Source organism: Malurus melanocephalus, unplaced genomic scaffold (genome assembly GCF_030028575.1).
Source record: "Malurus melanocephalus ecotype Western Australia unplaced genomic scaffold, MMel_1.1 scaffold_258, whole genome shotgun sequence".
In the NCBI taxonomy this organism is placed as follows: Eukaryota; Metazoa; Chordata; class Aves; order Passeriformes; family Maluridae; genus Malurus; species Malurus melanocephalus.
The window spans coordinates 535,523-552,835 of NW_026623490.1; the positions used below are offsets into that span (position 1 = coordinate 535,523).

The 17,313-nt window shown below is 38.0% G+C and overlaps 1 protein-coding gene across 1 annotated transcript in view; it reads right to left on the reverse strand.

Moving 5' to 3' along the window:
• Nucleotides 1–13,356, reverse strand: part of ANGPT1 (angiopoietin 1) — a 146,808-nt gene extending 133,452 nt beyond the window's left edge. The window contains exon 1 of the mRNA XM_057375787.1: nt 12,629–13,356. Within this exon, the coding sequence (XP_057231770.1) occupies nt 12,629–12,925 (297 nt within the window). The 5' untranslated portion in view covers nt 12,926–13,356. The remainder of the gene's footprint in view (nt 1–12,628) is intronic.
• Nucleotides 13,357–17,313: the final 3,957 nt, after the last annotated feature.

Genomic DNA, 17,313 nt, shown 5'->3' on the forward strand with positions numbered 1-17,313 from the left:
ATTGTAGAAATACAATCAGAAATCCTAGTTTTAAAAAATTAATTCCAGACAAATTCTTTTATTTCAGTCTCTATTTAATTTTGTAAATATTTTTAATGTTGGTACATCCACTTCACTTTGAAAGCCAATGTATAAATATGTTAAATAAACAGTTAAATAYTGAATTTATTCTTGCCTCTGTATTATGGCTAGTGCAACATGTCCCATAATGGTTATCATGCATTGGAAAAAAAAGGGAATTAATGACATATGTTTCTCTAGGTAAACTATGGAAAGAATTATAATTCTCTTTTTTTTGATGCATTGAACTTTTCTGTCATTGTTCTCTATAGAAAACCTCTGCACTTTACCTTCTCATCCACTAATCCAAAAGAATAAAATATTTGTGTGCATGTTTAGCATAACAGAGGAATTCCAACAAAGTCCTACCTCCTGTTGAAGTCTATGACATGTAGCTATGACCTTGTGCTAACACTACAAGGATGAAATTAAAACCAATTTATTTTACAGTGTTAAAACTTGCTTCATGGGAAATTTGAGTACCATTCAAAAAAATGACCCTTGGCATACTTGGGGTCAAGYTCTTAGATCTTGCAAAATTTAAAGTCAGCAAATTTGGGCAAATGCCTTTCCAGTATTCCTGACCTCTAGCTCATCACAAACTCTCCAAAATGCTTGCTTGATGCCAGTAAAATGTTTCTTCACTTAATSACCATAAGCAGCAAACACAAATACTACATTTGATGTTATCATTGATAGGTGCAAGGGCATTCCTGGTGACAAAGTGATGGATTAGTTACCACCTGTACTGTCTCCCATGGCCTTTGGATTTCATTCAGTATTTCAGCTGTGGATTGTCTGCATTTTAGATACCTTGAAAACCAGCAAAATTTGGAGAATTCCTGGTTTCCTCATTAAAACATGCTGCTSTGCATCTTTTCTTAGTCACTCATATACTCTTAATATTAGAAAAATATTTTTTCTGTTCTTTCAAAAGAAGAAATGTCTAATTTTAACTATGATGAACTTTTCTTCTAGCTGAAATAAGCAGTATTACAACATGTGTAGGGCTACACACCAGTAAACTCTTTACATCTACATATTTTCAGGGCATTTTATTGAACACAGTGCTGTATACCAAAGTAATTTTTCAGCCTTTTCTGTCACWTCAGGACAAGGTACCTCATTGTACCTTGTGACAGGTACAATGTGTAGTGACAGGCTGGTACCTTGGCAGTCACAAATTTGTGGATTGTATCAATCTTTACCCTTCCCAATAGTCTGCAGTTAGAAACTGGATCATCAAGCATATCAACCCCCCTTTTTTTTTCTTTTTTTTTATTTTTATTGCCAAAGATTATTGAATTAATTCTGCTGTAATCATCCTTTACCGTTAATGATAGCCTTGTAGTACATAGAAAATCCTTTTTACCTTGTGCACCTTTACAAATACAGTTGTCTTGCTTATGCTTCCCCACATAAAACTTTGGTATTGTAACAGGTACAAATAGCTCTTTTAACAACTGACATGAAGGCAGAGGCTCTAATGGCTGAGCTGTGGGATGTCATGGAGGTCAACGATGTCAGAGAAATATACAAAAGGATATTTATTGCATCAGCCAGAATTCTTAGAAAAGCCAAGAGATCAAACTGGATCATTCAAGAAAAATGTGAAGAGAAACAACCTTAATCATCGCCTCGGTAGTTAACAGGCTAAAGTGATAAAGAATTTCACAGTCCATATCTCCTCCACACAAAAATAGTAACAGAGAAAAACTTTCTAGCAGAGCATTGATGGCCTTTCCCATTGACAGGATAGAARTGACGCAGGCAAGATAGGTGGCCCTTGACCATTTATCTCTACCATGGTAAGTCACACACAGAGTGAAGTATGAAGATTTAGCCAAGGAACAAAGGGGAATAGTTCATTCAGGAAGAGATTAGGTCATCTCTTTGAGAAATTTTCTCTCTAAGCAGATCCTCAAAATTCCAGGCACAGCACCAAAGATATCATGGTTTGGGGGCTTCCCATTACTGTGTTGACTGGCTGATGTGGCCTAGAAGGCTGCAGGAATTTCCTGAGGAATTAKGACTGCAAAGGGTAAATATTTAACTATGACACAAATAAATATTCTTAATACTCAAAMAATGAAGGCAGTGATCCTAAATCCTCATTTCAGGTACTTTTATCTGCATATGAATGCCCARTTTTTGAAAGCTGCAGCAGTCTTTGAGTTCTTTGGTGTTGGAGGGGACTTCAGGGAAATAGGCTATATATRAAATGTTCCACTGAGATTTCAGAAATATCAAGTAATTTCTACATTATTTGTTAATTAAAAAAAAACAAACCTTTTTTAAAGAAGTAGTTCTCTGATAGTGGCAGTGAGATAATTGTTTGAAGATTCTTGTCTTTTTGAGACACAAATGAATGAATCAGAAGCAAGAAGAGAAAGCCATGTGAATGAGCCTATAATTCACCTTCACTGTTACCCACACACTGAACCAATAGCAGAGTTTGAAAAAAGAGATTTATTTAATACAATTTTCTTTCCTTTAAAAGACTTCTGCATGAAAACTAAAATTATCAGAAGATAAATATCACTAAGCTATTCAAAGCTGAATATATGAAAGYAAAAATCAGCATTATTAAATAGAAYCATGGGTGGTTTAATCCAAATTCAAACACTTATTCAATACATTGCCTAGAAAAAGAAAACAAAAAAGAAATTATCATTTAACAACAACTAAATTATTTTTTCCTAAATCTACACTGTGAAAGACAATATTTGCAGGCAAAAAATTCCAAATGAAAAAATACACTTTTRTAAACATAGGCAGCCAACTTTAAAACATTAATAAATAATATGAATTGCTAGAGGGCAAGCAAGTCCAGTACAACCCTGAAGATAAATGTAAAAGCATCTCTAGAGATTGYACTAGGACTTCTCCTTCAATTTTTATGGATATTTAAAATACGTTCTATTTCAGCAGAAATAGTTTTGAGATTCAAAGTTGATTAGCACCAATCTGATCATCTATGTTCTAATGGGAAAGAAGACATGTTGTCAAAAACAGACAAATTGCCATCTAAGGTTGTCTGCTCATACTTCCAATTTTCTCCCACAGTTCTCTCGTCTTGCCTTAATTTAATGCTGGCAGGGATGCCCAGAGTTTATCCTATCTATACTGTAATCTCTCTAGCCTATTTGCCTCAGTACGATCAGAAGAGAAAGAATACCGGGATCCAAATCTCAGGCAGAACAGAATYAGAAGAAAATTCTRCTAACAGGAACAAGTGAATTTTTGKTTTTTTCATGCATTCSTRTGTCAGAAGGAATGYTCGGTGCCTCTATTTGCAGCAAGAAAACCARAGACAACACAAAAAAATGACAAGAATTTGCAAACAAAAATTTCCAGAAGTGATGAAAAATTATAGCTACACACCTATGGCAAATGCTACTAAAGAGGCAGATGCCATGCATGCACAAATCACAATCAGGTTTGTCTTTCATTGTATGCACATGTAAGGAGAGAAACATATCTGGGATGGGGATAGCAAAAATCCAGGTTTTTTCYAGGATACATGAAAATTCTTGCTTCATATACATTCAGGAAACAACAAAAGCAAATGTGCTTTTGTAAAATTTTTTTTTGACAATACAGTTGGGAATCATTCACACTGAATTAATGCAGGTACAATATACAAGGTTTCATCTTGCTACCAACTCTTTTAGTTTGATCTGTTAACGACAGATTGASAGCTGGTACATTGGTATAAAACATGAGAATGCATTTAAGACACAAAACCTAGAAACAGATTTCTATGCACCTTAACACCAAACACTCCAAAGATGAAAATGCCTGTATGTGTGCACACCTCATGCACCRGAGTGAGGTGTCGAAGGGAGAGGAAGCCTGCAGACTTCTTAGTTTTTSTTCAGCCACTTTTTACTCATAGATCTTCAACACAGATTTTCCAACKGAAAGATTTTACATCGATTTTCAGCCTATTTTTGTCTCCTTCAAGAAAGGAATAGTAACACAGATCATATGATTGACCATGTACTACCATATAACAGACCTTTAAAGCACTAAAAAGGTGTATATTGCTAAATATACACCTACTCCACTATGAAACTAGCATAGTTCTCTTATTATTACCCTTTTCTTACTGTTCTTTCTATTTAAAAAAAAAATTCATTTAGCTCCTAGAAGCAAGTCAAGAAAGTATAAGTAATTTCTTTCAATCATGTAGCTCAATGGCCTGCAACACTGATTTTTTATATGATTCTCTCTGAGTAATTACGGCATTTTCTTAAACAATTTTTTTGAGTGGCTGGTTTGATTTAAATYTAAAAGCAAACAATTTTTACAGTGCAACTTGAGCATCTTTCCAGCTGACTCTGTACCTGTCTTGCTTTGACTGTCGGCATCTTATGCTTGCTCAATGTTGAGTGTAATCCACGGTAAAGTCTTGTTTAGACAAGAAAGTTGCGTTAATTTGATTTGCATCAATTTTAAACAGGGATAATTAAACTGGTGTAATTCCCTGATTAGAATTCTTATCCCAGTTGAGTAGTGACTTATTGTTTCAGACTAACCTTACTCCTAAGGCAACGAAAATTGAATCTTGATCTTTGTGAAGAAACATTAATGAGAATTCAGTGCAAATGTGCAATTTATGGCATTTAAAATTGACCCTTCCAAGTGAATATTCACCACCCTGGTGTTTCACAACACTGTCTGAAATATGCATGTGTGGTTACATAAAAACAACCTTGTGTTAAAGTACAGCTTGTTCCATAAGAAATTTTTTTCTATGAAACATGAAACTTTTAATTTTCTTTTCCTGATCAAACTTCTACCCTTTATCAAGAGAGGAAATGCTTCCTTATGCTACTGGGAAGACTTTTGCACCAGAACTGTTTCTTCAAGACACTTGAGCTGCTGGTGTTAAAGACGAGTTTACAGCACAGTTAAACCATGATACAAGTTCTAGAWGGTCCTCATTTACCAGCTCTTCCTTACCTGCAATCGTTGCAAATACAGAGAATAAGACTGAACTAAGCTGAACTGTGGATTGAGATGAATACAAATAGACTGTTAAGTACCTCCACATTTCAGACGTTGCTTGTGATAGGACACACAAATATTTTGATAACAACAAGTTTATTCAACATTTTTGGTAATGGTAACTCTGAAAAACAAGGTATTTCTCACTGGTCTCCATGAGAATYCATACAAGACTCAGTTCATCTTTAACATGAATACAGGTTAAAGCAGCAGCTGCTTGATGGGTTTTAAGAACCCTGCAATAAGCAGGACTATTCTCACTGTGAGCAGGACACAAATAACCCATTTACCCAACTGCAACCTGCTAGATATTCTTAGCTTTATAGATGTATTCATAAAATATATCTGCTTATTTTTATGGAGTACTTTAGTTAAAAGCAATTTCCTTCCAAAAGATTTTAATCACACAGTTTTCTGCAAATATTGGAAACATTATTATAATGCATAAACTGTTAAGAGCACAAAATACCTTCCACCAGAAAGACTCCAAAAGCAACACAAAAAAATAACACATTAAGCCTCCCAACAGCCTTGTAAAACTGAGTAGTAGTGTTATATTTGTATTAGAAAAGGGAAACAGGGATACCTAAAGCTTACAATTTCCTAGCAGTCACAAGAAAAGTCCATACTTCTGTCCAGACATGGACAGAAGTAAAGCTTAAATCCATCACACTWAACTGAGGCATTTAAACCAGGAAGCAAGCTGCTCACGATTCTCATCAGTGAAGACAAACAGGGACTTCCACAGGACACTTCAGACAGCTGAGTCTTCCTCTGAGCTTGCTACTGTCTCATGGCACAGCACTAAGAGRTTGCCCACATCAAAGGAAAAACCACTTGGGCAACTGGCATTCTCCTGGGGAAGCTGCAGTCAAGGATTTGGACAGGGTTTTTAACCTTGCTGGGTTAAAAACTGGCTCTATAACACTGGGCCTAGAGTGCGACAGTGAATGGTGCTGCTTCAAGCTGGTGGCCAGTCACTCATGCAGTCCCCAAGRCCCAATATTGGGGCTGATCCCATTTAATTACTTTATCAGTGAACAGGATGAGGGGATCGAGTGCATCCTCAGYAAGTTCACAGAGTAAGAGTGTTGATCTTCTGGAGGGTAGGCAGGCTCTGCAGAAGGATCTGGACAGGCTGGATCAGTGGGCCAAGGCCAAGGATGTGAGGTTTAACAAGGCCAAGTGCTGGGTCCTGCCCTTGAGTCACAACAACCCCTGCAGTGCTACAGCCTGGGGACAGAGTGCCTGGAAAGCTGCCCAGGGGAAAAGGACCTGGGGGTACCAGTGGACAGCAGCTGAACAGGAGCCAGCGTGTGCCCAGGGGGCCAAGAAGGCCAATGGCATCCTGGCCTGTGTCAGAAATAGTGTGGCCAGCAGGGTTAGAGCAGTGATTGTCCCCCTGTACTGGGCACTGGGGAGGCCACACCTCGAGTGCTGCATCCAGTTTTGGGTTCCACACTACAAGAAGGACATGGAGGGGCTGGAGCATGTCCAGAAAAGGGAAACAAASCTGGTGAAAGGTCTACAGGGTAAGCTGTATGCAGAGCAGCTGAAGTGTTCGGCCTGGAGAAAAGAAGGCTGAAGGGGGACTTTTTCAGTCTCTACAATTCCCTGAAAAGAGGTTGTAGTGAGGTGGGGATTGGCCTCTTCTCTCTCAGCAACAAGCTACAGGACAAGAGGAAATGGCCCCAAGCTGTGCCAGGGGAGGTTCAGGGTGGACATCAGGAAAAACTTCTTCACTGAAAGGGCAGTTAAATATGGGAACAGCCTGCCCAGGGAGTTAGTGGAGACACTGTCTGTGAAGGTGCTCAAGAAGCGACTGGACGTAGCACTTAGTGCAATGGTTTAGTTGACACGGTGATGTTTGGTCAAAGGTTGGATTCAATCTTGGAGGTCTTTTTAAACTTTAATGATCTTGTGATTCTATAATTCTGAGTCTGGATGGGGTGATGTAGGCCTAANTGGTGAAAGGTCTACAGGGTAAGCTGTATGAATGGTGAAAGGTCTACAGGGTAAGCTGTATGCGGAGCAGCTGAAGTAACTGGGGGTGTTCGGCCTGGAGAAAAGGAGGCTGAAGGGGGACTTTATCAGTCTCTAAAATTCCCTGAAAAGAGGTTGTAGTGAGGTGGGGATTGGCCTCTTCTCTCTTAGCAACAAGCTACAGGACAAGGAAATGGCCCCAAGCTGTGCCAGGGAGGTTCAGGGTGGACATCAGGAAAAACTTCTTCACTGAAAGGGCAGTTAAATATGGGAACAGCCTGCCCAGGGAGTCAGTGGAGACACTGTCTGTGAAGGTGCTCAAGAAGCGACTGGACGTAGCACTTAGTGCAATGGTTTAGTTGACATGGTGATGTTTGGTCAAAGGTTGAATTCAATGATCTTGGAGCTCTTTTTAAACTTTAATGATCTTGTGATTCTATAATTCTGAGTCTGGATGGGGTGATGTAGGCCTAACACACACAACCTTGTTACTTTTCCCACATTGGCTGTGGTTTTTTTTTTTTTACTTTCCAGGGCATACAGGACTTTGGAGTAGGTTGCTTCCAAACCACATAATGGAATGGGAATGATGAGTTCWCAGCACCCTCAAAATGACATGCCAATTACTGTATATCTGTTTCATTTAGAAAAAATCTCAGTGCTCCAAATATGATCTCCCACTGGGCATCTTGGTTGGACAATTCTGATGACTAATAAGTGTAATATTTTATTGTAACCAGTAAGTTCCTAATCATGGCTGTCATCACTGCAAATGAACACATTCAGGTCCTACTGAAAATTATAATAAAGCCTTCTGTCCAAGCATGGGAAATATTGTAATTTGCTACCAAATGTGGCAACATGTGAAACTGTCCTTCAATCTAATTCCCTAATTCTTCTGCTTCTTAAAAAAAAATGCCAAATAAGTTATTACCCAATAATATAAAGCTTTCAAGCATTTCCATATTTGAAGTCTTGCCCCTTTCTTGTAGGTACATCAGATTATGCCAAGGACTTGAGCAATTTGACTAATTAAGCTTTAAAAAGCAGGCATAATTTTGGCCAATAGATTTTGGGGGTATATGAGTAATTTTGGATTTACACTCAAACACTGATATTCTTGGAGCCAGTTTATTACCATGAAGTTATTTTTACTCCTTAAATTTGGCTTTTATACAAATATACTTGCTCACTGACTAGTACACTAAGATATCCAACTACTTTATATTCCACCCTTAGTTTCACACAATGTTTGTGGGAGCTGCACTTCAAATATCTCTAGGATGAGGCTCTGCTTTGGATATGAGAATTCATTGACTCCAAAGCAGAAAGGAGMACCCAGAATAGTAAGAAGGCTCTTGTCTAGAAAACAAATACAGGTTTGAGCTGGATGCCAAATAGGAGGCTAGTACCTAGTTTGGATGAAACTTTCCCACTGTTTCCTTTTAACCCTGGTCTGCCTTGAAAAAGGAAAGATTTACTGGAAAGCCATTCTGTACAAAGCCGTGTTAGTAATGCTCATACATGCAGAATAGCAGGAGTTAATCATAGATCTCCTGGTTGCACTTTACATCCAAATATCATGTGAACTTTTAGATCCTATGTTACATTGGCCAAATGGCCAATGAGAATGATAAATAAAATGGAATTTTTACTATTTCTTATGATAGTTCAACTAAGGAAAATTGACTTCTTAATAAAAATTTTCACACACACAACGACCATCTCCATCTTTATCTTAATATAAATTTGCCTGATAGGACATATTACAGCTCTTTAGATCTGTCCTGTTCAGGGCATTTTCACATTTTCACTCAGCTTGCTCTGTCATATTTTCAGTCAGCTTCACAGCAAGAACAACGTGCAAGGGATTTTCTCATCTTCAGCAAAGCATACAAAATCCAAGTCAAAATTCAGCCACTCCACACRTATAAGCATATTATATTTCATTGCAGAAAACAGAAGTTAAGCCTTGCTGGTAAAGACAGCACAAAGGGGCAGACTTTCAGTGGAGCCACAGCACTGGAGAGTGACAGACACCAGCCTTTCCAAAAGTCGTTTCTTCTGTGTCATGACACACCCTCTCGAAACCAAGATCCCTTACCTGCTTAAATCCTAAATGAGCCCTGATATTGTTACTGTTGCAAAATAAGGAAGTCAACAAAGACCACAAAAATGCCACAGAATAATTTATCAAAACCATTGTAAGAATAAACTTTGGACTATCAAATAGTCACAGATATCCCAGAAAGATCACTCACAATTTCTTTCTTTAATGACTGAATCCAGGCCATCATTTCATACTTCTTCAGTTGTAGCTGGTKACTTTGAAGGGAAAGGAAGTGAGTTGAAGCTTTTTTAATTTTTTTGCATAAATGTATCTACCTTCTTGTAACACTTGTATGCCTTARGATCTAATACTATTAAGAAAGATTTTTTACTTTTATGGTATTCTGCTTAGATAATGAGCAAGAAGAAAAAAAAGAGTGGATCATGTAAAAGTCACTTGTTTCTGTTATAACAATKATTTCTACCATTTAGACTGCACGAAAAGTATAAGGAACACTCATCTATACAGCTGTTCTGAATGTATGCTTGTCCATAGATACTGTTAAGTTCAGCAAGCCAACAGCAACTTCCTAAGCAAGACATGATGATAACATTTCATGTAACTCCTCTTTGGCAATACTTAGACACTGCAACCAAATACCGAACAGTGTCACGTGAGCCAGTCAGTTACTGCAAGAAAGAAAATGTGATGAACTGTTTGTTTTGAACTATYAGTATAAACATATTGCAGAAATGAAACCCAAGCTTAAACAATGGGGAAAGTTATCCGGTATTAAAATAAACAGTTCTAGGAAAATCTCTAAAAATGTTTACCAAGTCATCTTCTTCCRCGTAGTTTCTGTGCAGAGCATTTTRCCATGTCCCTGGTTTGTCAACCAACCCCAGTTACACTGGTTATAGATATGCAAATTATAATGGACAAAGCTGGGCCTTAATTGCCAGTAATTGGCTCCCCAAGCAATGGCATTTTTATCTACAGTCAAGCTTGCAGATAATCAAAGAAGTAATTTTCAGTTTAAGAATAAAAATAATGATTTTTTTAAATGGAAAACTTTACTTGGTTTCCTTCTGGAAATCTGCTAATTTAGATACTGCAATTTTAAATTAAAATACTACAGATTTAAGAAAGCCATGATTMTTACAAAATTTCATAGTAAGTATTTTTTAAAATATCACAGGGGAGCATTTGTGCTGAGAAAATAATTCACCTAGCCAAATATTGGCTATGTAAATTTTTATTGAAAGTTATATATATTACCTGAAGTAATAAACATAGATTCTTTATGTAAGTCAGACTRTTTCTAAAATTCTTAAACATTATTTCTGATTACAAGTATTCYCTTCCAGTAAAAGACGTACATTTGTTAATTATTTAGTTCATTCACAGCAGGWGCATTGTAAAATGCTGTTTAATGTAGAAAGTTTAGGGGGAAAAATAAATGCAGAATATTGAAATGAGATGCGAGATATCTATGCAATATATTCATTACACTTGAGCCTTATGCATGTTTTGAAAGGAAATGAGTTATGGCTGAGATGCTTTGTAGTGGCAACAGCAACAAAGCAAATTCGGTATTCAGAGATGCTATAAAGGAGCTGCATCAGCCTCATTTGTTCAGAGTGAGACATGGTCCTTCACACAGAGAAACAGGTCCTTTCATTCCAAGGAAAGCTGACACATGGGGATACATGCATAATCCCAGTTTTATGCAGACCCCTGGGAGCAGAGGGTTGGGGGCTGGGAGGGAAAGGAGGAGCGGGATAGTTCTGCCCTTGGCCAGTTTTACAATCATTGCAGAAGAAGAGTCCTCAAATATAAACCCCTTTTGCTGGGCTTCCTACCTGTTTAAACACTTACTCCAAAGTGTGAGAGGACTAACCCTCAGACTTTCACACTCCAGAGACTCATATTTCCCCATGTTCAGTGAAACAGTGATCTTAGTTCAGTCTCTAGTGGACAAACACAGAATAAGTTAAGTCTCAGAAGCATGATTCAGCAGGCAATTTCCTCAAGTAAAATCATGTGTGCATAAACACAGAAAACAATTTTCCTCTTTTTAGTGCTTGTTTCAGTCTCCMAAGACACAGTAAAATAATTTCTTTTCCTCTAAATAAGAAATGCCGTAATTTCCAACCTTATATTCCTCAAGACAGATTGAGGCATTACAAACTGAGACAAGCAGTCTAAGATTGGAATGCTTAGTTTCATTTTTCTGCAGAGTCTTTTCTCTCTCTTGCTATAGATGTATATGCAAGAGAACAAGTATTTTGCAAAAAAATCAGGAAATCCTATCCAAAAATTCTAGTAGAGTTAGGGGGGGTGCGGGTAGCTGTGTATGCTTTTTAACATATATCTGTCTCATATACTGTCTGGATGAAACRAAACCTGTAAATCAGATAGGTTGGCAGCAACTATGTTAATGTTAAATTTCAGCCCACGTAGCAGAGTCTTCATTAGAGCTTTATTGATGTTCATTCTTGGCATGAACTTATGTTGGAGTTAAATCGTGTATCTCTCCAATGTGTACATATGGAAGTTTGCTTGCACCATATTACATGACTAGTTGCATCACTTAATTGTGCAATTTTGTAAGTTTTGCCAGGTCAAAATGCCAGCATGAACAGGAATACCACAAATAGCAATGCACAGACTGTTTATTTATTTTAACTGGTCAGTTACCCCAAAACATTTTCTTTACCAAGGCATAGACAAGATCCATGCAAGGTATRTAATTTTACACAAGTGAGTAATCATGCTAAGGTGAATAGGACTGCTCATATGAGTGAAGTTATTCACATATTTAAGTCCTTTCAGACTCAGACTTCATAAAAATAATTACTTCTATTCAGTTACTGCAACACCTTGAAACCTATTTTCCCCTTCCTAGGAAAGAATGCACRTATACAAACACAAATTGAAGCAGGCTATTTCAAGTGTATTCAACATGGTTTAAAAGGTTTACTGTGAAGTTTTAGAACTGTGAATGCCTATATATTTTCCTGATTCTTTCCAGCAATCAGCTGGGTAGAATAGAATTACAGGATCTGTTTATGGAGGAACAATGATATTCTTAACCCAATGCCTTAAAATGCTGATTTTTTAAAAAAATATTCCCTTTTCCTGTCAGAGTAGCAGGTATCCTGCATAACATCTGAGCTGAATCTGTATACTGTAAGTAGAGCTTATAARAATACTTGGTAAGTTCTGTCAGTGGAGTCTCTGGAGGATTTTTGCATTCTCCAACTCACATACATCTGTAGTTTCTTGAAGAAAAGTCTGAAGAAGTTGTATCTTTCAGTAAAATTGAAAAGTCTGCTCCCAAGAGCAATGTCACTAGGAAGGGTGCACTTTGGCTAAAACATTTCTCTCCTACACAGCCAAGAATTATATTAAGTCCTCATTACTTCTATTGTCGTAGAAACTAATGAAAACTTTGAGCAGCATAAACATCCCGCAAAAAAATCATTTCATGAGAAAAAAAGAAAAAAAAGAAACACTTACTTTTTGCAGCCACTGAGTGTAATTTTCCATCACATGTTCCAGATGYTGCAGTTTCTGGGAAGAGAAATCCTGTTCCACGTGAGGAGCATCTCTCTGAAGAGCATTTGTGTTGTACTGGTCTGTCGTGCTTTCACGACAGTTCCCATCCTGTTCTGGCAGAATGAAAGTATAGGTGCACTGCCCRTGCTGAACCCGGTTAAATCTTCTCCCACTGCCTTCTGGACCCCGACGCTGGTTAGTACAGCCTACAAGAGCAAGAATCGTTGCCAGCAAAGCAAAGGAAAAGAAAACTGACATGTTATTATTACTTTCCTTTCCTGCTTTAAGAAAAACTTTTTCTTCCTCTTTCTTTAAATTTGTTCTTAATTTCCCTTAAAGTCTTTGGAAAAAGGACCAGAGCAGCACACTTTAACAATCAAGCTTGGATAAACTGTTTTGGTTTTTTTTAATTTCACTGTGAGGATAGCTTCCTTAGTTAAAATTGGGAATATTTATTGCATAGTAGTTAAGATTTATTGTTTCCTCTCTGTTACAGTCCAGCATGTAGCCTGCTTTAGTCAGCTGCATATGCATATCCCAGTCTCTTTCCCCTACACTATCTGCTGCAGAACTGCTATTTTCTCTCAGGCTTCAGTGAGTTTTATTAAGGTTGCACTTTCAAGCCAAGCTGGAAGCAAGCAGCCTTTCACAAGATGACTTGACAAGAATGCGTGTATGAGTGCGCCCCTATGCTAAGGATGGCTGATGGCTCAGCACAGAGGGATCATCTTACAAACCGGCTGCATGCATGACCTCAATCATGCACGTCTGCCCAGCCCCTGCYGCATGCAACTGCTGGGGGCTTCCTCCAATTCACGTAAGTGTAACAGTAAGTCAGTCCACCTTAATACACTTCATATGTTCCCACTGACCTATTAAAATGTAGATAAAGTGTAGAAGTTTGTTGTAATCCTTCTGTAAATATACAAAGCACTGAAATTAAAAATACTTTCAGTTCTGCTCTGTTTTGTATTTATTAAAGTATTTTAGGTCAGGAGAATGACACTTACAGGGAAAAAAMAGTTATGTTTAACCCTCTCTAGGTTTATCTGATTTTCTAAAACAATTGTGTTCCTTTAGCAGTTTTCAGAGAGCTGTTTTACATCATATATTGAAATTAGGGGTGACAAACAGCAATCCGGAAAGACAGTTCAAAAGGATAATAATTTTCTGTGTTTGGTGGCTAATCTAAGGTAACTGAAAATCAGTGAGAGATGGTGAATCTGACCTATTCCAGATTATCCCCTGTACTATTGCACAATTATCACATGCATAACACCAATGTGTAAATMTGTATGGGCTATACAGGCACCCCTTCTTATATGTGGAAACTTCCTCTGGGACAAATTCCTCAGAATAAGATTGTACTAACTGCWACAGAAATTAACTTATACTTAAATAATGTCTTTGATATTTGCTAGGGACAAATATGAAATGAACATATTATAAGCAGGATAGGAATATTCACGAAATTCAGAAGAATTTGGATCTGAATKCCTGCACTAATATTAGTCATTGTTAAATAAATATCAGTCAACATTGAAGTAGAGCRCTTTGCACAATATTTCCCACAAAAGTAAGTAGTCTTCTAAACAGCAATAGTGCATCACTAAAAAAAAAAAAAAAAATCAAGGAGATCCACTTGCAAAAATACTGAGTTCAAGGCCTTCAGTGCTCATGCAATTGTGACCTGTATCACAACTCTGTCATTCTCAGGAGTATTTAGCCAGGCATCTGACATGGTCTCATGGAAGCTGTTCCTGCTCAAACGGCAAAATATCTCTTTCATCTGGAAAGAAACCACTGCATTTGAACTAATAAGAAATATCCCCTACAATAAAACAGAAAATAATGAGWAATTATAATCTTGCTCTGCATTTTTATATATCCAATATAGAGAGAGAGAAAAGGAAAGAATGCAAAGCAGAAACCAAAGCATTAATGTTACTGTTGCTTTGAGCAAAATCAGAATATCCTTCCACCTCTGAAATGTTCAGACCAACTCAGGACTTGTTTTTCTGCCTCTGAAAACCAACTTCTTAGTTTGCTTTCTTCCTTGCATACAGGATTTCCCATAACTCACCACCACCATCAGAACTAATTCTACTGTGGTTTATTACACTGTCTTTGCAATTATTGTGAAATGTATTTCTAAGGTATTTGCTCATCTAAGTTCAGAGATGAAAAGGGAAGAAAACTGTAGGATCTGACACTGAGTTGAAGGGTTAGCAAAAAAAACAGTTATTCCCTCTGAGGCAAAGCAAAAATACCAGAGCACAAACATGGCAACAATACATGCTTTTCTTACAATAAAAAAGAGAACTTTATGAAAGGGCCTCAGAGCAGCTGAAAGGGGGATAGAAAAGGTGGGTGTACAAAGGCTTCCTAGATTTTTAGTTCATATTTTCAAATAAGAACACACATTTACACAAATGCCTCATTCATCTTCTGTAGAGCATTTAAGCAACAGATTTATTCACATGCAAATGTGGAAAAGTGAGATTGCAAATTTACAATTGAAGTTTTTCAGATSAGAATTTCACAGAAGAGCTGGCTCCCTTTGTTGCTGTTACATGGCCTCTTCCTGCTGGCTTGAAGTGACTTCTCCTTCCCCTTCTATGCCCTTTCTTCCTGAGGGGTAACAGTCATCAAGACCTTCAAGAACCATGCAGAGTCAGCCAGCATCTCTGATATTTGCTTGTCTCCAGCTTGGTTCCCTCCTGCAGCACCTGCCTCTCAGAGCCCCTACCCCAGCCCCAAATGGATGGATCCTGGGCAATGTGCAGTTGTCAGTTGTCACAGCAGGGTGATGTGGCAGAGCTGTGCAGCAGCCAGAGCATCTCCTACCAGCACTCTGCACTAAAGGCTTCCTTAGGAGAGAGAAAGAACTGCCCCACCCATGCACTGTCCATATCTGTGCTGTAGGAATAGTGCCTCTGAGACATCTTGTGTGTCCWAACGTGGGGTCTCACTCAGAGGCAAGGAGGGGATGGCAGGATTCTGGTGGAAGCCCAAGAACCATTCTGTCACTACCTAGTTTGCAGCCTTTTAGCCCCTAGAAGGGCACAGAAAGGGCTTATGAATTGTGATGGAATGCACTTAAATATTTTAAAGGGCTCCTTGAAATGGCTGCAGCTCTGTTGGCTACATAGAAACTCAGCAAGCTTTGGGACTGTTCTGGCTGACCCCAGAGTCAGAGCTATTCACCAGGGTCCCTAACTAGAATCACAGACCTTCCCAGTGCTGTAACACAGGGACAGCAAGGTCAGCTTGCTGTTACCCCAAACACACAGCAAAGTCGTTACGATAAACACACTGAACTGACCAGGCCAGGTTCAGTTTACACTCCTCCCGGACACACTCATAGTTCCCTGCATATACAGGCAGAAGCACAACAACTGATACTGAAAAAATCAGTTTTTTCCAGATCTACAGATTATTCCACTTATTTCCACATTGCAATTTTATAAGGAATTCTATTTTATCTAAAGAAAACAGATCAGAAATAAAAAAAGAGTTTTTGTTTTCTAAAGTTCCCTATTCCTATTAAGGTGTTTTCTTTTTCTTTTCAAAAACAAACCAACCAACCAGCCAAACAAAAYGTCCAGCTCAAGGGTTTCAATGGTTTGATGTTTTATACCTGATTTGATAAATGTACAGTTTATTATTCCTGTACCATGTGATCTCTGTGACATGTCCCAGCTTTGCAAGAACTGAACATTTCAGTGAGAKCAGGAAAAAGTTGTTCCCACAGCTCAGTCAAAGTCACTGTGGGTATTTCTGCAGGATCTTACATTATATCCTACAGATAAAATCTAAATGATTTGCCCAGGATTGCACAGTTGCTCAACCAGAAACTGAATAGGGATGTGTTTAAAAGGCTCTTTATTTTCCTAAGACCACTTCCTCCATCACAGTTATTAGTTTCGWATTCCTTGAACCTTTCCTTCTGTGTAACAGGGAAGAGATGGATCCAGAGGTTTCCTTCCCAGACCATGCAAAGTCTCATACTCATTGTTTGTTTAATAGCTATGTAAAATACTGCATCTCACTATGTAATCAATCCTACAGAGCAAAATAAATGGGAATTCAATATCCAGATAAAGGTTATATGCCCATGATATTGGGTATGATATTGACATATACAAAATTAATGCAATTTAGTGGCTTTTACTGATACATATGCATGCTCAGAGTTCAATTATAAATTCTAGGAAACCAAAATCTATTTCTTTACATTTCTGCTGCAATATGTGTTATTGCTGCAGATGGGTTGCAAGAAGGTTGCATCATGTCACACACTGTACCTGGAATCACTCCAACTTAAGCTTCCTCAATGTATAAGGGAAATCAGTGCAGAATAGCTCCTGAGTATGGGTACAAGAAGCAAGATTTTCTCTCTCATAAGCCAGTAGTAGAGCACAAAATATTTGTTCTTCATCTAGTGCATTCCAAAGAACCTTATTTGACATATGTAAATGCTACAAATAAAAAAGGGTCTTAAGTCCTTTAACTCTGACAGGTTTTGTCCTAATGCTTCTCCATTAGGAGATGGTCCCATTTAATCTTAGTGCTGAGACCAGAATAGGGTGGAAAATATTGCCTGACCCCACAAAATGCAGATGGCAYTGAGAGCAGATGAAGGC